The sequence below is a fragment of the Panthera tigris genome, chromosome A3 (genome assembly GCF_018350195.1).
Source record: "Panthera tigris isolate Pti1 chromosome A3, P.tigris_Pti1_mat1.1, whole genome shotgun sequence".
NCBI lineage: Eukaryota > Metazoa > Chordata > Mammalia > Carnivora > Felidae > Panthera > Panthera tigris.
This window is the reverse complement of record NC_056662.1, coordinates 444,966-467,591: the sequence shown is the minus strand read 5'-3', so window position 1 is coordinate 467,591 and position 22,626 is coordinate 444,966. Positions and strand designations below refer to the sequence as shown.

The following is a 22,626-nucleotide window of genomic DNA, read 5'->3' as shown; positions in this document are numbered from 1 at the left end:
GCGCTTAGGTGGGCTGGCCCTCTCCGGCACAGGAGGAAAAGGGGAACCCGCCAGAGTCCTCCCGAAAAGAGGAAGGTACAGCTTGCGGGGTGGTTTGAGTGGGGAGTGGGGAGGTGGCTTGGCCAGGGGCTGAAAATGAGGAACGCTGGCCAGGGAGGACCTACCTGGAGGTCACTGCCTCTGCTGGCACCAGTGGAAACAGGATCCAGAACAGGTGGGGGGTTTCCAGCCAGGGCTCACCCCGTTTCCTGGGAAGGAAGGTGTGAAGGGGAGGACAGGGCCCGGGCTGCTCCAGAAGCCCCACGGGGCAGACTCTGCACTCCCCTAGGGTGACAACCCAAGCTGGATTTCCCGGGCTGCCCCGCCTCGCACAGGGAGGTCTGGGGGGCGAGGTTACCTGACACAAGCCTGGGCAGGGAACTGCCACCCCCAGACTTCTTCAGGAGGCTCTCTTGTCTTTGCAAACTGTCACACAGCCTGGTCACCAGAGCTGCTGCTTCGGGCTGCTGCCTCCCCTCCCCACCGATGTGGGTACCTCACGACGTGGGAAAGGGAGCCACAGCCACCTTAGTTCAGGGCCATGGGAAGCCCCGCGTCATTTGTCTCACTGAGACCCCTCTCCCCGCCCCCCCTCCCCCCGTCCTCCGCTCCTGACTAGGACGAGGTTAAGGCTGTCCATCTCCAGCCTGTCTGTCCGCTTTCGGTTAAGGAGGGCGGTGGATGCTGCTCCAGGCGTGAGGGAAGGCAGGTGAACTCGGCCTGGAGAGGGTGCAGGCCGAGGAAGGTCTGGGGAGGATGTGGTCGCCGCAGGGTTGCAGGGTCCGAAGCCTGAGGTCCTGGGGGCGGGGCAGAACTCGAGACCCACCCCACCCCCACCCCCTGCGCGCCCCTGCCCTGGAACCCTTTGTGCGCCCATCACAGGGTGTCGCCTCTTTCCCCAGCGACAATGACTCATAAAGCTGGTCCGCGCCGCCTCCTCTCTCCCTGAAAGGCCCAGGTCATAAAGGCCATTGGGGCCAAGCCCTGAGGAGGCACGTCCCAAGACAGCCCCGCGCTGCGCTGGCCCCTGCAGCTGCCCGCCGGGCCGGGCCTGGGCCTCCCGCCGCGACCCGGACCTGGCGACCGGGCGTTACGGCTCACGCCGAGCGCCCAGTAGCCTCGACGCCCATGTGTGTCGTCTGCTTCGTGAAGGCCCTGGTGCACGTGTTCAAGATCTACCTGACCGCCAACTACACCTACAACTTCCGCAGCTGGCCGGTGGACTTCCGCTGGGATGACGTGCGCGCCGCCGGCGGGGGTGGCGGCGGTCACCGCGCGCTGACGTGCGCCGCGGCCGTGGCGGGCGTGTGGCTGCTGCGGGGCGCGGCGCTGGGCGGGGACGCGCCCGGCCGGCCGCCGCGCGGGGCGCGCAGTCAGGCGCAGTGCCTCCTGCGGCAGATCCGCGAGCTGCCGGGCCAGCTGGCCAGCTACACGCTGGCCCACTCGCTGGGCCGCTGGCTCGTGTACCCCGGCTCCATGTTCCTGATGACTCGCGCGCTCCTGCCGCTGCTGCAACAGGGCCAGGAGCGCCTCGTGGAGCGCTACCGCGGTCGGCGCGCCAAGCTGGTGGCCCGCGACGGCAACGAGATCGACACCATGTTCATGGATCGCCGCCAGCACCCGGGCAGCCACGGCCGCGGCCTGCGCCTCGTCATCTGCTGCGAAGGCAACGCCGGCTTCTATGAGATGGGCTGCCTGTCGGCGCCACTGGAGGCCGGCTACTCGGTGCTGGGCTGGAACCACCCGGGCTTCGGGGGCAGCACGGGCGTGCCGTTCCCTCAGCATGACGCCAACGCCGTGGACGTGGTGGTCAAGTACGCGCTGCACCGCCTGCACTTCCCGCCCGCGCACGTGGTGGTCTACGGCTGGTCCATCGGTGGCTTCACGGCCACCTGGGCCACCATGACCTACCCGGAGCTGGGCGCGCTGGTGCTCGACGCCACCTTCGACGACCTCGTGCCGCTGGCCCTGAAGGTCATGCCCCGCAGCTGGAAGGGACTGGTGGTGCGCACCGTGCGCGAGCACTTCAACCTCAACGTGGCGGAGCAGCTGTGCTGCTACCCCGGTCCGGTCCTGCTGCTGCGGCGCACGCTGGACGACGTGGTGAGCACCTCGGGCCACGTGCGCCCCCTGCCGTCCGGCGACGTGGAGGGCAACCGCGGCAACGAGTTGCTGCTGCGTCTTCTGCGGCACCGCTACCCGGTCGTGATGGCGCGCGAAGGCCTCGCGGTGGTGACGCGCTGGCTGCGCGCCGGCAGCCTGGCACAGGAGGCCACCTTCTACGCGCGCTACCGCGTGGATGATGAGTGGTGCCGAGCACTGCTGCGCTCCTACCGCGCGCGCCGTGAGGACGAGCAGGAGGACGAGCAGAAGGACTGGGGGCCTCACGGGCTCGCCTTCCCCTGGCTCGTGGGCCAGGGCCTGAGCCCGCGGCGGCGCCGGCAGCTCGCGCTGTTCCTGGCACGTAGACACCTCAAGAACGTGGAGGCCACTCACTTCAGTCCGCTGGAACCGGAGGACTTCCGGTTGCCCTGGAGGCTGTAGTCCTCGCCCCTCCCCACACGGGAAACCAGTAAAGCTGGCCCTGCCTTGGGGATCCCGACCTGGTGTCTGGGGGAGGGTGAGATGGAACGCAGGGAACTGGTGCTCTCCCTCACCGGGGTGATTCCCCCCTTCCCTCCTTCCGCTTCTCTCTCAAACACTTGTGGACGTCCCATTCTGCTCCCAGCTTCTAAAGGGAATGTGGAGATTAACCTGACCCAGTTTATGGCAACACTGTGTGATGGGTGCCTTGATCACCTCAAAAGGATGATGGGAGCATAGGCTGTGAGACCCCGGGAGGTTCCCTTATCCTGGATCAGGATACACAGTGGCTCTGGGAAATTTGAGTGAGGAAGGGTTTGTACAAGTCACCCCCAGCTGTGAGAGGACATTGGCATTGGAAGACTATAAAGCAGGTCTTAGCCGCCAGACCTCACCAGGAGTTAGTAATGTTGGGCCTCTAGGGTCCCCTCCCCACCTCCACACTCCTGGCTTCGACAGGAAAGGACAACAGACTCAGAGTAACAGGTACTCACAGTGGCATGTCCACGTGGGCTATAGACACACCTGCACTGACCATTCGTTTGCTAGGCAAGGCAAATTTGAGCCAGGCCTGGGCTGGGCATCGTTCCTGGGTTCAAGGATGTAACACAGAATGAGAGACAAGCCTTCTGCTCGCCACCATCTGCAATGCAGTTGCTTCCTTACCATCTGCCATGAACTGCATGAAGGGGGGGGGGGGGACTACTGGCCTCCCCCAGCACCTGGGGACCGGGGCTAGTCAGAGTGGGCAGTGCAGGAGACTCTGGAAAAACCGAAAGAAGGCAAGTGGGGCAGACATATAATTGACAGCACCAGAGCAGGACATGGCCATGAAGCACCTAGGCCAGTGCAAGCCAGAGGTGACCTTAGGTACCAGGAAGACACCTGTGGTGAGGTGTGCTTTGAGCTGACACAGGAAGAGGAGTAGCCAGCTTAAGGAAGGGGCTTCCACAGAGGGATCCGTACATGAAGAGTGGGTTGGCTGGAAAGGGAGAGTGCAATCCGGAAAAGTCAGATCCTGAAGGGTTTGAATACCTTTTAGGAATTCCCTTCCAGTGGCTATTTAGGTGCCAAAGAAGGGAAATTTCGGGACTTGTTTTAGCGAAACCGCTAGTGGTTTCACACATCTCCTTTGAGAAAGTCCGGCAAACTCTTGTTCCAGCATTTGCTGGAAGCTTTACAACTAGCTGAGCGATCTTGGACAAATTACTTTAACCTCAGTTTCCACATCTGTAAAGTGGGGAAGGCTCCACCTGGCTCATCAGGTTGCTGTGAAAATGAAGTGAAAGAACACCGGAGGGGAAGGGAGCACTCAGCACACAAGCGCGAAGGCTTCCCCACAGGTCAGTTCACGCCTTTCAGCTGTGCGTGCACGGGACCCGGGGCAGGTGCGTGCGGAGCCAGACGCCTCCAGCCAAGTGAGGGCAGCGGCGCCTGCAGGGCTAGAGGACGAAACGCAGACACGCCTTTTTCTGCGTAACTCCCATGCAATTAAAAAAAAAAAAAAAATCCCCATAAAGAGGAAAGACTTAAAAACTGGAGGGAGAAGCTAACTCCAAAATCAGGAAGTCAGGCCTCAAACGGTCTGTGCGGTGCGTGAGCCATGGCACTCCTGAGCAGCGGTAAACACTCTCGAGACCTCCAAAAACGCCAAACCCCGCTTTTTCATAACGCCATGTTGGACGGTCCTCCCACTTCCCACCTCCCCCGAGCTCCTTCGGACCGTTCTACCTGTGTGTCTCGCTGGTGGAGCCGACGCGGGAGGCAGTCCCTAAGAACCCGCCCTCCCTTTCCGGCTTAGTCCGCAGCTTCCGCCAATCAGGTTGGAGCAGGTAATAGGGACGGGGCCGAACAAAGTCCTCATTGGACACCGTTAGTGGGGGTGGGATGAAGGCGGAGCACGCGTCAAAGCGGAAGTGGGTTGTCGCGCCGCTGATTACGTAATGCCGCGGTGGCTGAGGCGGTTCCGCTGGCTGCTCTGTGCGCGGCGAGCGAGTCCTGGTGCGGCCAGCTCGGCTCCTACAGCGCCCGAGACCCCGGTCCCGACCCCAGCCGCGGCCCGGCCGCCGCCTGAACATGGACTCCGCAGGCCAAGGTACCCGCGGGCCCGGCGCCTTCGCTCCTCGGGCCCAGCGCGCGCTCCTCCCCTCCGGCGGCGCTTCTCAGACCCTCAATCCCCTCCGCCTCTATCCGCCCCGTGGCTCCTTTTCAGCTCCCATGCGCCGGGCCTCGAAGCTCCCGATGGCCGGGGCGTGCGTCTGCCGCCCCCGGCTTGGACCACTCACCAACTTACCCTGCGGCCGCTCCGAGGACCGGTTCCCCGGCACCCCTCCCCTCGTCCCCAGAGTTTTGGGTTTTCTCTCTCCGGGCAGCTGTCGTCATGCCCCCTCCCGGCGCTTGCCTAGTCGACCGCCCTACGCAGGGCCCTCGAGGACACTCCATCCGGCCCTGCACCAGGGCCGATGTGTTGTGCGCTTCTCCCGGGGAGGGGAGGGGAGGGGAGGGGAGATGGAACCATCTTCGAGCTCAGTGCAGCGCCCCTTGGGTGGCAACGCTGCTCGGAGCCCAGGCTTCTTAGGGGTTGTCTCAAGGGGGAAGGGTGCAGTGAGTCAGGGCACACCGAGACTGGGCCAGTTTCCCGAACAGACACCCCTGACCGGTTTGAGATGGCCGCTGGGGGTGTGGAGTGGGCCCAGGAGATTAAAATCTTGAGAAGGTGATTGGAGTCGATCTTTCATTCTGGTACAGAAGAGATGCTAACTTCCTGTGTTGACATGACTACCCTGGGTAATTTAAGGATTTTTTTTTCCTGTCATTTGACCTGTATCAGCGTATTAATTTAACAGAACTCCTAGATTCTGATACACTGTGTAGATTTTCCCATCTCTGCAGTCTACTTACGAAATAGTTGAACATCAAAAGCCGCCAGTTTTAAGTTGACGTTTTTCGCTGTTTGACGTGTATGTCTAATATAGGTAAGCATCACAAGCATTGGATTCTGACCATAGAGTGATAGAAAACACTAAGCACTTACTGTATGCCGAATACCATACCAAACCTGTTTCTCAAACGTCCTTTTTCCATTTTCAGAATAACCCCTTGAGATTATTCCTTGTATTATCACCACGCAGTTTATACAGTTCTGGAGATCTGGGACTCACCCAGGGGGGACTCTAGCCCCCTAGTTTCTCCTACAGCACCAGCCCCACACTCTGTAGGTCTTTTGGTGACACTTTCTTGCCTCGGTCTCCTCTGAACCAGAGTGTGAATGCCATCTACCTACAGGGCTATGGTGAGGTTGGTATCACACAATGATTGTGCGGCGCTTTGGCATGTTTGGTGAATGCCCAGTTTCTATCTGGGAGTGATTGCAGGATCCGCCTTTAGCTTTATAGGCAGAAACAGTCCAAAGACCTACCTACCTTCCTTTATTATAAAATGTTTGTTTTTGAGAGAGAGAGAGCAGGGGAGGGGCAGAGAGAGAGGGACAGAGGATTAGAACAGGCTCAGTGCTGACCGAGAGCCCGATGTGGGGCTTGAACTGACAAACTGTGAGATCATGACCTGAGCTGAAGTCATTCGGTTGAGCGTCCAACTCTTGTTTTCAGCTCTGGTCATGATCCCAAGGGTCGTGGGACTGAGCCCTGCACTGTGTGCAGCCTGCTCAAGATTTTCTCCCTCTCCCTCCCTCCCTCTCTCCCTCCCTCTTTCTGCTCCTCTCCCTTACTTACACTCGCCCTCTTTCTAAAATAAAAATTAAAAAAATAGAAGAGCAAGGTTGTGGAAATTTTAAGGCATTTAGCGAATTTGAGTAGATTCAACACAGCACATGAAATAAAGTTATGTGGGTTGATTTCAGTTAAAAATCAGAATTAGTTGATGGGGCACCTGGGTGACTCGGTTAAGCCTCCAGCTCTTGATTTCAGTTCAGGTCATGATCTCACGGTTTGTGGGATTGAGCCCTGGGTCGGGCTCTATGCAGATATCTCAGAGCCTGCTTGGGATTCTGTCTCCCTCTCTGTGCCTCCCGCCCCGATCACAATTAGATAAATAAACATTTTAAAAAACCCAAATCAGTGGATAAAAACAATGGTTGTGCTTCATCTGGTAAACGTGTATCAAGTGCCAAGGAAGTGCTAACCTCCAGCTGTGTGGGACATGTGAAGGGAATGAGCTGAATAGAGCATCTTTGTAGGGGTTTTTTGTTATTTTAGAGAGAAGGGGTCGAGGGGCAGAGGGAGAGAGAATCCTAAGTAGGCTCCACCCTTAGCACAGTGTGGAGCCCGACACGGGGCTCGATTCCACAACCCTTGGATCATGACCTGAGCCGAAATCAAGAGTAGGACACTTAACCAGCTGAGCCACCCAGGTGCCCCTAGAGCATCTTTAGTTTTAAGCACAGTCTATTTTTAGCAGATTGTAGGATTTCAACAGTAGAGAAACATATCTGTAACTACAGGCAGTTTTTTTCCCAACCTTTGTGCATTTGTTTTTATTTATTTTTTTAATTTATTATTTTTTATTAATTTTCTAGAATGTTTTCCTTATTTTTGAGAGATCTTGAGCAGGGGAGAGGCAGGGAGAGGGACACACAGAATCTGAAGCGGGTTCCGGGCTCTGAGCTGTCAGCACAGAGCCCAATGCGGGGCTCGAACTCACAAACTGTGAGATCATGACCCTAGCTGAAGTCGGATGCTTAACTGACTAAGCCACCCAGGTTCCCCTTAAACATTTTTTTAATGTTTTTATTTATTTTTGAGAGAGAGAGAGAGAGACAGAGTGTGAGCAGGGGAGGAGCAGAGAGAGAGACACACACAGAATCTGAAGCAGGCTCCAGGCTCCGAGCTGTCAGCACAGAGCCCGACACAGGGCTCGAACCCATGAACCGTGAGATCCTGACCTGGGCCAAAGTCAGACGCTTCACCAGCTGAGCCACCCAGGTGCCCCTCTTTTTTTTTTTTTTTTTTTTTTTTTTAACGTTTACTTCAGTAATCTCTCCACGCAACATGGAGCTTGACCTCACGACCTGGAGCTCAAGACTCACATGCTGCTCCAGCTGAGCCAGTGAGGTGTCCCTATGCCTTTACTTCTAAAGTGCTGGACACCACACAAAGCCTGTTTTCATGGCGTGTGCGGATTGTATGCTACTGAAGGACGGTCGTGTGTTCGGAGTTGGAAAGAACTAAAGCAGACCCGTGTTTTATTTGTGTGGGATCTTGTCCGCTGTTAGTGCAGGCAAGAAGATGCATTTAACTCGAAGAGGAAATAGTGCCTGCAGGAATTGGAACCTGATCTGGGTATAGCGGAGGTGTGGAAGCAGTGTCTCTGCGCCTCCCTGCATGTTGTTGTGGGACGAGGGTCGAGAACAGACTCCAGGGGAGTTGTGTTTTGCCGACTCCCTGCTGGGGCTGTGTGACCAGCCGGTGCACCTTGTGTGTGTGATGGGAGCACGTGCTCTGCAGATCGGTTGATTGAAAGTGGTGCTTGTGCTTACAGCCGTATCGTTTCTTTGCCTTAAAAATTAGAAGATCTGTTAGGTTCAGCTGCTTTGTTTGTAGCAAAGGTTTCCTGTCTCCGCAGAGTGTATTATCCTGAGGGGATCAGAGTTCAGGTCTGGCTGCCTCGTGCCAGCCTTTCCAGTGCCCTGAAGCAGCACCTTGGGTGGCTTGAGATGTCCTTGGCCTAATGGCCCAAACCATCCCGACAACCTGTCAGAGTACTCTCCACGGCCCCCTCGACTCCCCTTGTAACCTGGCCTCACCCTTGGTTTCTCCCTTGGTGGAGACCTCTACCCTATTTACTTCCCTGTAACTTCTTATTGACAATTTCCGACTTTGTTTGTCTCTGGCAGATATCAACCTGAATTCTCCTAACAAAGGTCTGCTGTCCGACTCCATGACAGATGTCCCTGTCGACACCGCGGTGGCCGCCCAGACTCCTGCTGTTGAGGGTCTGACGGAGGCTGAGGAGGAGGAGCTTAGGGCTGAGCTCGCAAAGGTGCTAAGTCTCCGCCATCTGTCCGGGGGTGACTGTGAGTTCAGGCTGATGAGGGGCCATAACGCTGTCTGTGCTCTGCAGAAATTGCCCTGGGAGGTCATTCCCAGAGTCCCACAGAAATTGCTCTTTGCGGCCACTGTTTGTGTGCCTGGTGCTTTGTGTACCGTGAGGAGGGTGTCCACACGGGAACGGCTGCTCTGAGCACACCATCTACTGGGGGTTTCTTTGTTGGGATTAACACTTGACAATTTCCAGACCCCACAAACTATCTGCCCCTGGATCTTCATTTTTCCTTTAAAGATTCTTCTTTTTGTAAAAAGCGCTTCATGTGATCTTAAATTGAGAGTCCTTTAAGAGGAAATGGTAATTAACCCAAACCTGCAAGTATAATTTTTATTCAGACTGACTGCTGGGAGTGTTTCTTTTTTCTGTGTGATACAGAGTCTAACAGCAACTCACTTAGGTTCAAAATCTGGGGAATGAACTTGCTGATATCTGAGCATAGCATCCGATCAGGCAGAGGCTGGCATCCTGCGTTGATGCATCCTGAGTCTAAAAAGAGCTAGTTGTGTAGATGATCCTCAGCCCCACAGCCAGGCCTCAGACCCTGGGGGAAAGCATGTAGCAGTGTCTGAGTTGAGTGAAGGTTACAGCAGCAGCAGGCAGTGCGGTGAAGCTTATGGGCTGCGCTCAGTCATTTCAGAGTTGAGCGGCAGAAGCTCATGTCACTTAAAGTTTTCAACGTGCGTATCCCCAAGACAGCTGGACTGCACAGCCTCAAGCCATGTTGATTATCACACCATGAGTGGAATGTTCTAGTCATTGGTCCTTATTGCTGGAGTAACTAGTAACAATTTGATTGGGTGATCCTATGTTTCTAAGTTATTTCTTTTTCAACTATTTTGTGCTGGAAAAACTAGTGATATAAGGGCTCTGAGCTACTTTTTATTGCCTTACTTCAAATAATCACTTTTTTAAAAGAAAGACTTTAAAATTTTTTTCATTTGTTTTTTTGTTTAAAGTTTATTTTGAGAGAGAGGGAGAGAGAGAGAGACAGCATGAGTGGAGGAGGGGCAGAGAGAGAGGGAGAGAGAATCTCAAGCAGGCTCCACGCTCAGTGCAGAGCCCCACATGGGGCTCAAACTCCCAAAACTGGGAGATCATGACCTGAGTCGAAACCAAGAGTCAGACGCTTAACCGACTAAGCCACCAGGCGCCCCAAGGGAAAGACTTTTTTTTAGAGTAGCTATTGATGCAGGAGCTAAAAACGAAAACCTTTAGGGTAGTCAGGCTCCAGAGGATGCTTCCTTCTCAAGTTACATCTTTTTTTTTTTTTTTTTTTTTTTTTTTGGTTTTAGGGCTTGAGCAGTTTCAGGTGTTTATTTTCAGGATTCTTTCTAACTTAAATTGAATTCAAACTGAAGTTGAATTCAAACTTAATTCAAACTTAAATTCAACTTAAATTCAAACTTAAATTGAATTCAAATTCACATTTACTTTTGGCTTGAGTAACTGCCTTTGCCGACGCCTAGAGCTAACCTTGGAAACATACTTGTTGTCATAAAGGCCGTTGCTCTGTCACTTGAGTCTTGGCCGTCCATCTGTCTGTCAGCTCTGCTTCCTTCCCAGTGCATGTGGAATTTCTCCGTGCAGAGAGGGCCTGGCTGCCAGCAATTCCAGCTTCTGAGCCCAGACCCAGAGCCTGGAGGGAGAGGGGATCATCTCTTCTGACACCTGTGCCCCGACAGGTGGCCTTGCTTGGTCATCCATGGGTGGGCACAGTGATTGGTAGCCCCGGCAGAACCACTTGGCTTGAGGGGAAGAGACAGTTCTCAAGAAGCTGGGTGCTGGTTCCAGATAAAAAGAGATATTTGTTGTTGACTCTGTTCCTAAGACAAGTTATGTGCTGTAAGCGGAAAGTCCTTACGTAATTCCAAGAAACCTCTTGTGTGTGTAAGGATGTTAGTCACTTCCTGCAATCAAGTCAACTGTGCTTTTGCAGGTGGAAGAGGAAATTGTCACTCTGCGCCAGGTCCTGGCAGCCAAGGAGAGGCACTGTGGAGAGCTGAAAAGGAAGCTGGGCCTCTCCGCCTTGGAGGGCCTGAAACAGAACCTGTCCAGGAGCTGGCGTGATGTGCAGGTCTCTACCGCGTAGGTACCTGCCCGCGGCAGAGGCGCCCTGGAGGCTGGAGGGCGTTCGCCAGGCTGGTGCCCCTGGCTCGCCAGTAGGGTGTTACGTGCTTGGGGACAGGGTGCCTCACAGAACGGGGGGGATCAAGTATCCCTGTCTGCAGGCAGCCAGCCAGAGGCCCTGAGTCCTTGGCCTAGCCCCTGGCATGTCTTCCAAGAGCTTAGAGTCTACACATACTTCTAAAAGGTGGACGGATGCACTAGCTAGTTGTCCAAGCAGAAATTGATGAGAGTGTATCTCAGGGTACAAATCTGAGAGGACACTAATTAGGTCCTTAATGAGACTGATTTTCCTGTGGTCCTCAGAGCTCAGTGTCTGCTGAGGTGGATGTGAGTCCTTCTCATGAGCGTGATGTGGTCACAGCCCTAGGACTTCTGACTCACGTGTGACTTTGCCCTCTGAATTTGGGGAGTACAGCTACATGGCTCCTCTGAAATGTATCCTCCAGGGCTGGTGGGGGTGGGGGGAGGGGGTAAATGTCTCCCACTGAGAAGCCACATCCCTGCAGAAAGATCGATCGCATTTTATAAAAAAAAAAAAATCACCTACGAAAGCCCACTTCTCTGTCCTAGGGAATCGCGGGTTTGAATCCCAAAGGGTGACCGCCAGAGAAGTATCCTGGGGATGCGGCTGTGCCTTCCTCATTCCTCACAGCAGTACTGTTCCCGAAGGGCCGTCTCACATGGGATGACCAGGCGCTCCCTGGGCGTGCCAGGGGAAGGACTGGTTGGTTCTGTCAGCGCCCGGGCCCCCCTGGGCCTCCCCGGGCCTGCACAGCAGGTGCTGAGCACCAGCAGACCTGGTCTCAGGCAGGCTGGAGTGTCATGTTCCCGCTCTCCAGTCCTTGTCTTCCCTGGAATTTCAGCTGTGCTTTGAAACCTGAGTTGAAATAATTGTTCTAAATAATTCACCGCAGACTTTCTGTTTTTAGCTATATGAAAACCTCTGAGAAACTTGGCGAGTGGAATGAGAAAGTGACCCAGTCAGACCTGTGAGTGCCTTTGCCATCAGCACCTCCCTCCTCCTCCTCCTCCTCCTCCTCCTCCTCCTCCTCCTCCTCCTCCTCCTCCTCCTCCTCCTCCTCCTCTTGACACTCTCTTAGGGACCGGGAGGCTGCGTGCACCTGGCACAAACCTAGTTTGGGTGTGTTTTGCTTATTTTGCCGTTACGTGATTTTTCTTAAACGCAAATGACACTCTACTTTCCGTGAAACGGGTAGTCACTGAAGGAGATTCACTTGGCCGCCAGGCCACGCCGCAACCCTCCCTCTGGCTGACGCGGACGCATCCCTTGGGTGACGGGCCTGGCTGGCCTTGGGCGGCGCGTCTGTCTGGTAGGCGCCCCTCAGCCTTCTGAGCGGCCGAAGTGGCCAAGCACCGAGCGGTGCGGACGGTGATCTGGGGCCTTCGTTTCGGTCTTCCTTCCCTGCAGACGTGGCTGCAGCCGAGGGGCTCACAGAGCTTCCCTCGTCCTTGGGGTGCTTCTTAGGCTGCGGGGGCCGCCTGGACCCTGCCGGTGGGGTCTCGACGGAGTCTCTTTGAGGGGCATCGAGCTGTCAGCCGTGTGGAACATGAGCACAGTAGGAAACATACGTGGATAGTCTTCTGTGTCTGTCAAAGCCGCGGTTCAGAACGACTCTTGACGTTGCATCCGAGGTAATAGCGCTTCATTTGTCTGCACTCTGATCAGGATTCCTCTGAACAGGGTGGGGTAATGTTTTAAAATAGTCACTTTCTGGGATTTTTTCCATTTCTTACTTAGAAGGAAGTGCTGTCATGGATACCAGAGAACTTGGGTGTCCTTCTGTGTCTGACTGAAAGGAACTGGTTGTTACTGAGCCTGTCTTCAGGGTCCCCGGGACCCCAGGTCTGCCGGCTGCACGTGTGGTCTTTGCAGCCTGACATCACAAGGGGCGGCGGGCACTGGTGGGCTCTGGCGGTTCACGCTGTCTGTGTCGTTGCCGCACGTGCTCTGGGAGTCCCGGTGTGTCGTGTCCCCGGGGCCGCGTCGGACGGTCCGTCACCAAGTTGCAGATGTTGCGTAGTTTGGGACGCCTGGCAGGCTCACAGTGTGGACTTACCTGAAAAGAGCTTTAGGAGACCTGAGTGCCGTCTCAAATAATTACAATTCTGATCCCTCTGGAAGAGACGTGTGGCTCTGGGCGTGGAAGTGGCCGGGGGGATGCCCTTTCAAGCGCTTTGCCAGGCGGTGGCCACTCCCGGGCATCACTTGCAGCCAGCAGCGCGCCGGAGGATGACAGAGAACTCGGGACGGCCGGGAAGCGCCCGCGTCTGTGCCCGTCGTGCTGCCGCTCGTGGGCTGTGCTGGGCACGCGCAGCCTTGACGCCACTCATCCTGTCTTGTCTCAGCCGCTGCTTCTGATTCAGATGGCTGGCCGTGGCGGCAGCTGTGTTCTGCGTCGCGGAACGACCGCCTGGTTGGGCTCTTCCCCTTGGTAGAGCGTAGCTGCAGGCGTGCCGAGGTGGCACCGGGCGTAGTTGCCAGTTGGTATATGGCGTCCTTTCCTCGTACGGGACAGAAAGCATGGCAGAGTGAGCGTGAGCCTGAAAGGAGGGGAGGCCTGCTCCGGGCTCACCCGACCAGGGCTCTCCTTACGCTGGCTGTGTCGCCAGGCTGGCTTCTCCTGGACGGTGCAGAGGGTGCCCGGCGGGGCAGGTTTGAATCTTTGTGGCGTTGCAGCCCAACGGCAGGACGGCCTGCCGCGGGTCTCCCCGGGCTCCCCCCGGGCTCCCCCCGTGGTCAGGGAGCTGTAAACGCACCTGGCTGGCCGGACTGGGATCACGTGCCCACCCAGGGTTGGGGTGGGAGCGGCCACCAAGGGAGGTGCGGGAGAATGCCCCACGCCGACTGCAGAGTTTGCTGATGGCGGGGGAGGCTGGCATTGGCGGCTGGTGTTGGCGACGTTCCTACACCTTTGTCTTCCCAAGAGCTGGGGGTGATTCCCGAAGGGGGGTGCTAGGCAGGGTGGCACAGTCTAGCACCCTTCCTCACGTCTGGGCCTGAGGTTACCTGCGTGCAGACTCTGGCTCGGCCGCCAGTCCCCTCACGGCCTGAGCGTGGTCTCTCCACTGGGGCTGATGACAGCCCCTCGGCCCCTGCACTGCACGTGCCCTGGTTTGGAGGCTCCCGTTTCAGGAGGGGTCCCCGTGACACCTCATTTCCACACACTTGAAGTGCCGAGGGTGGTGGAGTGGGGGAGATTGCCTCCGGTCCGTCTCCCGTGGGGGTGCTCCCCTTCGGAACGGCCCACGAGCCAGTGTCTCTCCTGCCAGTCATTCAGCGGCCAGCTCCGTACTAAGTGACCCCGAGGGCACTCCTCCTCATCACCAAGGATCCCCGGCACGGGCTCGTGGTCTCTCCACCTGGCCCTGTGGGTGCAGGCAGAAATTCTCTAAGGACTTTGCCTTAAATCCTTTGCTTCAGACTGTTTCACTTCAGCGAACAGAACGTTAACGTGACCTTAAACGTTTGCTATTTCGTGAGAAGCAGCTTGAAGACATTTTCTGACCCTGTGTCTGAAACCAAATATCCTGCATGTTCCCAGTTAACCTTGTAGTTGGTGTTTTATAAATAACGAGCACGCTCCAAGTCTGTTGCTCGCAGGTAATCTGTTTTAACTCCCTTTGAAATGAAAGCAGCTCACCGGGTGGGGGTGAGGGTGGGGTCCCTAACAGATACTGCAAGGGGCCCCAGAGAAGGTCCCAGAGCCTTTCCTTCAGCAGGCCGTGCAGTGGGGGACACGCAGCAGGTTTCTCTGTCCTTTTCCTGCCGGCTCTGCCGCCCCCGAGGCGACTGTGCGTATGTGCCAGGTCCTGGCAAAGGCTCTGTCGGGTTGGGAGGTCCCTCAGAGGATGACAGCTGAGTCTGTGGAAACCCTCCCAAAAGGAGCATGTGGACTTTGGTTTTTAGTGAGACCCGGCTGTGGTCTGCCCCTCTAGAGCCGGCCTTGCCCCTGTGCCAGCGGGTCCCGTCTAGATCCCAGACACGCAGCTCTCTGGGCTGTAGCTGCACAGGCGGTCGGGTTTCATTTCCATTCCTGTTCCATTCTGTGATAGCTTCTGGCTATCACAGGGGAAGGGGTTTCTGGTGGTCGGGTTTGTCTAAAGGTTGGATTTAGAATTAGAGTTTTTTCGTTACGGACCTGAGGAAATCCCGAGGCAAGTCTTACAGTAAAGATTTTAGATTATTTTCTCTCTGTTAACGTGTTCCAGGATTTACTGACCTTCCCGGCAGCTAAGATAAACTCACTGTCCTAGTGACTACAGTGTGTTTTTAAACTCACTTTCTGGAAAGCACGTGTTTTAAGTTCTGGACCCTGCCGGGCACCAAAGAAGCCTGAGGCCCCACGGTGCTATGGGAACGGCTGGGCCTCCCTGCTGATGGGGTGGCACAGGGACTCACGGGCAGCCTGGAGTGCTCAGGAGGGAAGGTGAGGGAGGAGGGCAGCACGTGATCACAGTGGAGTCTCCGGATGGCACTGGGGGAGTGGACGGGAGGGAAGGACTCCGAAGACCCAATGCTGGTGCTGTCTGTGACCTGGTGACACGAACAAGGCGTCAGAAAGTAATTTCAGAGAGAAGGCTGGCATCTCGAGAGCCTTGCCGTCTCAAGCTGTTTCCTTAGGGCAACATGTCAGCTTGGCCAGAAATGAGCCCTTGGGTTCAGGCTGCGGTATCTTTTGTTTATGGTGGCATCTGGACAAGGTCTGGCAGCTCCAAGTATTAACTCTCAAGGCGAGCCCAAGGATGTCCTCGCTGTGCCTGTAGCCAAGGTATCCTGCCTGTGTCCGTCTCACAGATGTTGAGGTCATGGACCCGTGTCTTGTGTAATGCACCCCCCCTTTGTGGATGGTTGGGGCAGGAAGGCCTAGAAAGGGTGGTCTTTGCTGTGATCCAGAGCCACCCCTCGCACTAGGGACGATGGCACTGATGGCATGAGATGAAGGTTCCTCAGTTCTGAAAGGATTTGTGAGACCGCACAGGGGGGTTGAGGGCCGGAGGGCTCCCGAGAGTCTGAGCGGCCAGCCCACCACAGGCCACACATCTACACTGTCCAGGGCACCCCCGCCCCCAGTGGGCGTGGTGGAGCTCTCACATGAGAAGCTCCCTGAATACAGTAACAGAACAAGGGGACCTTTCTGGCTTCTGTCTCAGACCCAGGGCCTCTGTGGGTCTGTCTGCTTTGCAGCAGGCGGACGCCCCACTTGCCGGGCAGTTAGCGCCGTGGCAAGAAGTCAGGGGAGGTGGGTTACCTGAGCGTTAGACGAGATGGAATAAGGTCACAAAACAGTTACTGCAGAGCTCGGAGGTTGCGATCTGGCCGTGCTGCTTTCGTCCCTGCTGTCAGTCCCCTTCCTGGCGGCCAGACACGTGCTCACTAACCCTCTGTCCCCTGGGGTTCTCTCTGGGCACGTGGTGTCCTCGACTCACGGGTGGTGGCTGCTTCTCCTGTTGTGCTGGTTCAGCTGGTGTTTTCTTTACAGCTACAAGAAGACTCAGGAAACTTTCTCTCAGGCGGGACAGAAGACGTCCGCTGCCCTGTCCACTGTGGGCTCTGCCATCAGCAGAAAGCTCGGAGATATGAGGTGAGACACCCTAGTTGGGTAGGCCAGTCGGGTGAGGGTTTGGGGATTTTAGATCCACCAGAGGCTCTGAGGGGGCCCGGGGCTCAGGTACGTGACCCTCCGGGGCCCTTTGGCAGCTGCAGGTGTGGGCACACCAGCCCTGGGGCAGTCGGTTCACGGTCCCTTGTTTGTGGGCTGCCTCTTCGCCACTGCTGTGCTTCTTCGGCAGGGATTGTTGTTTCCTTTGGGTAACTTAGCGCTTGGGATCTGTAAAGGTGGGTGCTTGCCGTTGAAGTTCCACGGATGAAAGATGACTGTGCCTGCAGGTCGGTGTCAGGGTGGGGTGTCGCTCTGGGCAAGCCAGCCGGGACAAGGGTGTTGTTTCCTTGCAGTGTTTGCCCAGCCCAGATCTCAGGGTGTGTGTGGCTGCACGCCAGGGGCCCCAACTGAATGTTCTCCCAGAGTTGATGAGACCTTCATGGCCATCAGAAGTGCTTCAAGCAGGGCCTGGGGCCAGGGAGTGTGGGGGCAGCTTGGACATCTGGTGGAGCACACGTGGCTGCATCCGCCGGGCCCCCTCTGCCACACGGCACTGAGCCAAGGAGACTGGTCCTTGGAGCCAGAGGCTGTGGTGTGAATCCTGGCTTGGCTACCTCCTAGCCCTGCCCTTGGCGAGGCGTCCCTCTCGGGGCTGCTAAGATCAAGCGTGCGCTGTTGAGCGGCAGTGTGGTGTCCTTCCTGGCCGCCCCTCCTCCCCAGGTGTCACTGCCCAGCCCTGCCCTGGCCCCTGACCCACGCTCAGGACCGGTCCCTTCACTTAGCGATTTCAGGGAATGCCTCCCTGTAGCCCCCACCCCATGCTGAGGCTCCTCTCTTTTCAGACTTGAGAATCACGCGGTGGTAGTGCCCGTGGGCTTGGCGTGTGGAGTACAGCATTGGGAGCCCATCCCGCTCTGGCCCCTTTCCTCTTATCCTCGGGTGGCCTCCCTCCCTGCCTGCGTAGGTGAGGCATTTCCTTGCCTCACAGACCTGCCTGGCAGTTGCCTTGCGAGGCCTCAAGGTGGGGGCTCTGCCCTGACCATGTAGCCAGAGGTGAAAACACAGACACTCCTACCACGTGGCTCGTGCCCAGGGCCGTGCTCACCTTTTGTTTGCTGGATGTAGTTAGTCCCCTCCACTTTTTATTTAGAAAAATTGCAAATTTTCAGAGAGGCCGAACAATCAGTACACAGTCTGTGTATTTCCTCTGTCCTAAGGAGTGCACGGCCTCACAACTGGAGATATCTGGTCATGCTCCTGAGCAGCTATGGCTGGGGAGGTCCTTTGGGGTCACCCTGTAAACGTAGGCCTTGTCCACAGTGGCTGTGATTGGAGCCTGCAGATGTGGCTCTGAGTGACAAAAGGGGGGTCTGCAGCGGTCCCTCCCGGCCACACAGTCATCTGCTAATGCTTGACTCTGTGGGTGTGTTCCTGTAACGAATCTCATTTGAAATTAGATGGGACGCCATCGCCGCTGCACTGTGGGACACCTGCTTTGGCCACCTGAGCCGTGCTGTGGTAAGCCTGGTGACAGACTGATCACATGCCACTGGTGGCCTGGCCTTGCTCCCAGGGGTTGCCATGGAGGGCGTGGGGGGGCCATCCCAGCGCTGCTGGGGTGAGCTGTGTGTGGGGTTGTGGTCCTTTCCTCGAAATGCTGGTCTGATGACAGAGCATTTGAAGGAAGCAATAAACGTGTGCTGTGCCTAAATTACATTCTCACTAGGAACGTCCCTGTCACTTCTGGCATGATTCACTCACGTCGAGCCTTCTCCCTCCCTCTTGGGCGCGTGCAGGGCGTTGGCACTGTCCAGAGCTCCCGCGGGCCCTTTGGACGGTGCACCTCACTTCTCCGTCTCTGCTTCAGTCCCGCTCTCTGCTCCGGGAACTGGGGTGTGCTGCTGACCGAGGCGAAGAGCCTCAGGTCACGTGCCCCGCCTCACTGCCGTGTGTCACGTTTGCACCCGTGCTTCCAGGGACAAGAACCAGGTCCCACACAGTCGAGGTGCTCATACGGACTGGCCTGTTGGCTGGTGCGCCTCACCATGGGGCTCTTCGGTCTTGCTCTGCTGTGTTCCCAGGGGTGTGGGGAACTCTTGACGTCTTGGGGTCAGTGATGTGTCCACCGTTGCCTCACCCCGTAGTCTCAGGTTGAGCTGAGGCTGAGAATTCACCACTTCTTGAGAATGCAGATGAGGTCCAGGGAGGTTTCTGTGTGCCGAGATATTTGCCCTACATCATGGTGCTGCAGACGCCTATCCGCCTATCCGAGAGCAGCCCGGCCTGGGAGGCTATTTGCATGCCCTGGGGTAGGAGGTGGCAGGCCGGGAGAGGAAATCGGATTTGGGTCAAAGCCTGGGTTAAAGGAGGGGTCTCTGTCTAGCTTGGTGAGCCTTGACGAGGCACCTGCCTTCTCCTCCCACCAAGAGATGGCAGGGCCTGCTGCCCACCCAAGAGACCACATAATTGAGTCTCATATGATCTTCTGAAGGCTTCTAAAATGACTTTCATGTTGAGGGTAGCCTCCAGAGCGTGAGCAGGCCTGGCTGGGTAGTGGAGGACATGGCCGTATTGCCCCCAGACACGCGTGTTTCCAGGTTGGAATCTGCCAGCTGGAGTGTGGAGCTGGAGTGCAGGGCGCTCAGCCCCGTGGGTGTCCCGGCCAGTCCTGTCATAGCACGCATGTGCACACCCTGGTTCAGCCGAAGCCCTGAGGGTCGTACAGCCCGCCTCCGCACACCCCACCCCTTTGCGCTGCTCCTCTCCTTGGGGCTTCATCCCTCTAATTCCAGACAGGGTCGTGGACACGCAGGTGCCTCGTATGTGACCCAGGTGGGATCGCAGAGGGGCCAGTTGCGTGCGTGAGGGAGCGGCGGCCTCTCACAGAATTGGGGCTTGGGGAGAACAGGGACCGGGGTGGTCACGGGGGTCCCTGCGTGGCCTTCTGGAGCTTGAGTGAGGGGCTGGGGTGGGCACTAGCCTCCCTTTCCTAACACTGCGTTTCTTCTCCTCCTGCTGCTGCCTTTCAGGGCCCGTCCGTTCTCCCACTCGTTTAGGTAAGGCTGATGCGGGGCGTGCCTGTGGAAGGCTCTTCCCTCGATTCCGGGCAGGGTGGTCTCTGGCTGGCCTGTGGGAGGCTGTGCACCTCGGCCCCAGCTGGCACAGCCAGGCCTGCCAGGCGTTGCAGCCTGCTGGGGAGCTCACGGCTCCTGGGGCTGTGACCGTGTGGCTTATCGCCAGCCCCCAGCCCAGCCTGACAGCGTCCTTCCTGAGAAGAGACGTGTTCACGTGGGGGGGGGGGGGGGCAGGGAGAGGGGAGTGCTGAGTCTCCATTCTCGGGTTCTGTGCCTCTTCATCCTCAACACCGGCTCCTGTTCTCTCCTGCCCTGCAAGTGGATTCGTTTACCACTCGAGGGCCAGGAACGGCAGGGTACCTGTGGGGCATCCTCCTGGGTGGTCCTCACTCCACGCTGACCCAGTCACATATGTCCGGCCCGATACCAGTGCTGCCCCATCACACACGCTTCCAGCTCGGAGGCCTGGAACCAAATCTAGAACAACGTGTGACTTTAAATATTTCTACTTGCTTGACCTGGTTGTTTCTCTTTTGCCGAAAAGTCATTTGCTGTGAAGTCGAGTAAGGACATCTGACAGCTATTTGTACCAAAGGTATTTTAAAGCCCCAGGCCGAGGTCTTCTTAGTTTCCTATTTTAAAGCTCTCTCTCAGCACTGTCCCATTTCTGGGGCAACTTTGGAGGCCAGCGAGAGGAGCCCGGGGTCCTTTCCTCCCGGGGCCAGGGGCCCTTCTGTGTGTGGTGGCCAGAGCTCACGCACCCTGCCAGGCCGGGTCTCTGTGTGGGTGAGCTGACGGGTGTGCTGAACGCCAGGCTCATCCCCTTGGTAACTCCTGCTTCCTTCTCTGCTTCTAACACGCTCCCAAGCAGCAACTCTTCAATCCGCCACTCGATAAGTATGCCAGCCATGAGGTAATGTGCACTCGTGCTCCCAAGCTCCCGGGGCGGGGGTGGGGGGGGGCGGGGGGGGGGGAGCCGGGGGGGGGGGGCTCCAGCCAGTCGGCTTCACATTCCCCGTATCCCTGAGCCAAGGGCCATCTTCTCCCTGGCAGGCTCCTGCTGGCCAGGGGTTGGAAAGATCCCTTCTAGGCTGAAGAGCTAGTCGGGGCGAGGCTAAGAGGAGACCAGTGTATCAAACAGGGCTCCATCTGGAACCTTCCAGGGCTGCCCAGGGTACTGGGCCAGGGAGGGGCAGAGAGGTTCATACACATACCTGGCACCCACAAGACTTCAGGCGCCTCCAAGCCTGTTACGGGAAACTTTTATCTGCACCTGGAGGGGAGTCCCGGTCTCCTTAGAACACCCAGAGCTGTGGCCTGTTCCTGGAAACCTCCCACTCGTGTTTCCTGCCCTGCGGTGCCGCAGCAGAGGCCCTGTCCCTGTTCGGTAGCTGCCACACCCCATCGCACATCTGGGGGTCCTTGATGGGCTGCTTCTAGAAGCCCGAGGGTAGGGAGGGAACTGGTTGTATAAGAGGGTGCTGGGTGGGGCTGGGGCTGGCCTGCTCTCTCCTCCTCTGCCTCCTCCTCACTCACTCGTTCCGAATTGTCCTTGGTTTTCCTTTACTTCCGTGAGAGATCGGTGTCAGGAGTACCTGGGACCTTCCATAACTTCAGCATGTGTGGATGTAGGGTGCAGCAGAAATGTGCTCCACATCTCACCCACTGCTCAGTCGAGAGGTCTGCACTTCACCCGGGGTTGCACCTGCTGGCGGCATGCAGGTCTAATGTTCTTGGAGTTGGCAGGTGTGGCTGACCTGTTCTGACCTGGAAGCCTCCAGAATGACCTTGCCTGGACTGTCTTCTGGGCACGCCCCCTCTCCTTTTCAGCTTGTCACATGTTTACAGTGAGGTCTCAGGGTGCCGTCAGGGATCTTTTCTGCAGGTTGATCCTAACCCTGAGGCCCTTCAGACTTAGGAAGGCAGCACGATTGTTTGCTCCCTACACCGACATCTCCTCTCTCTCCCTCTCTCTCTCTCTTTAAAGGAATTCTGCGACCTTTAAGTCCTTTGAAGACCGAGTTGGGACCATAAAGGTAACTGTATTCAGACTGTTCGTTTGATTCTCTTGCTGGGGTGGTGGATTCACGTGCAGTTACGAGAGCTAATGCAGAGGGCCATTGTACCTTTCATCTCGAAGTGACATAACCAGGATATGACACTGATAACAGCTAAGGTGGAGAACAGTTTGATCCCCACGGTAATCCTTCCCCGTGTTCTCCTTCCTCCTGCCCTACCCCCAGAACTAGCCATCTCTCCATTTCCATGATTGGAACCATACAGCGTGGAGCCTTTGAAGATCGGCTCTTTTTACGCTGCGTAAATCCCTGGAGGTACCTCTAGCCTGTTGCTTGTGTCAGCGATTTGTTCCTTTTTATTGCTAATCAGGATTCACCTAATCAGAATTCAAGTTCTGTAGACTCCGTAGAGACCTGAGCTGGCCTGGGATCTGCCCGGCTCTGGGTGCTCTGTCTCAGGTCTTTCTCTCTTGGTCTTTTCTCACCCGTAGTCTAAGGTCGTAGGTGGCAGAGAGAATGGCAGTGACCACCTTCCCTCCCCGACGGGGAGTGATGACAAGCCCCTGCCCGACCACACGCCCTTCTAAGCCAGTCGCAGCTTTGCCCAGCCTCGGAGCACGTGCAGGCCCACCCGTCATCACCACAACCGCACCTCTGCAGCGGGACAGCCGGCCAGGCCGTGGGCGAGCGTGCAGAGCTGGTTTTGAGGACAGTCGTGCCGTTCACGCGTGGACCTGGCTGCTGCGCTCACATGAGTTAGAGAACACAGTTTTGTACGCAGATGCTTTACGCCGAAGTTGGTAGACGCAGGACCGCTGTGCCGTCCGTCCTGGGCTGCAGGGGTGGACAGGGCAGTGGGCCCTTTGGGAATCTGGTGGGTTCGTGAGAACGTGGAAGGAATGGGAGAGTGATACACGTAAATAAGTGGTATTTCCTAAAACCTCTCCTTCCCTAAGTTCTAGGAGGAATGTACAGAAGGAAGATTCATCCAGAGAGTCCTGCCTGATCCTCAGTTTTTATTTCAAACGCTAAACAAGAAAACTGTGCATTTTCTGAAACCCTCCAGAAAAGAAACTGGTTATCAGCAACTGCCTAATCGTT

General features: G+C 56.7%; 2 protein-coding genes across 4 annotated transcripts; both read left to right on the top strand.

Annotated features, from left to right (window-relative positions):
* The first annotated feature begins 778 nt into the window (after positions 1-778).
* On the top strand, positions 779-2,633 carry ABHD16B (abhydrolase domain containing 16B). Its single transcript, XM_042979891.1, has one exon. The coding sequence runs from the start codon at positions 1,168-1,170 to the stop codon at positions 2,581-2,583; it is 1,416 nt and encodes a 471-aa protein (XP_042835825.1). The 5' UTR covers positions 779-1,167; the 3' UTR covers positions 2,584-2,633.
* Positions 2,634-4,568: 1,935 nt separating this feature from the next.
* On the top strand, positions 4,569-22,212 carry TPD52L2 (TPD52 like 2). Of its 3 annotated transcripts, none has more exons than XM_042979888.1 (9): positions 4,569-4,717; positions 8,474-8,619; positions 10,622-10,770; positions 11,742-11,801; positions 16,314-16,415; positions 19,463-19,489; positions 20,379-20,420; positions 21,495-21,543; positions 22,017-22,212. In XM_042979888.1, the coding sequence occupies exons 1-9, from the start codon at positions 4,699-4,701 to the stop codon at positions 22,110-22,112; spliced, it is 690 nt and encodes a 229-aa protein (XP_042835822.1). In that variant the 5' UTR covers positions 4,569-4,698; the 3' UTR covers positions 22,113-22,212. The 3 variants fall into 3 exon arrangements, with proteins under 3 accessions (XP_042835822.1, XP_042835821.1, XP_042835823.1); XM_042979887.1 differs by having other exon boundaries at positions 20,376-20,420; XM_042979889.1 differs by lacking the exons at positions 19,463-19,489; positions 20,379-20,420.
* Positions 22,213-22,626: the final 414 nt, after the last annotated feature.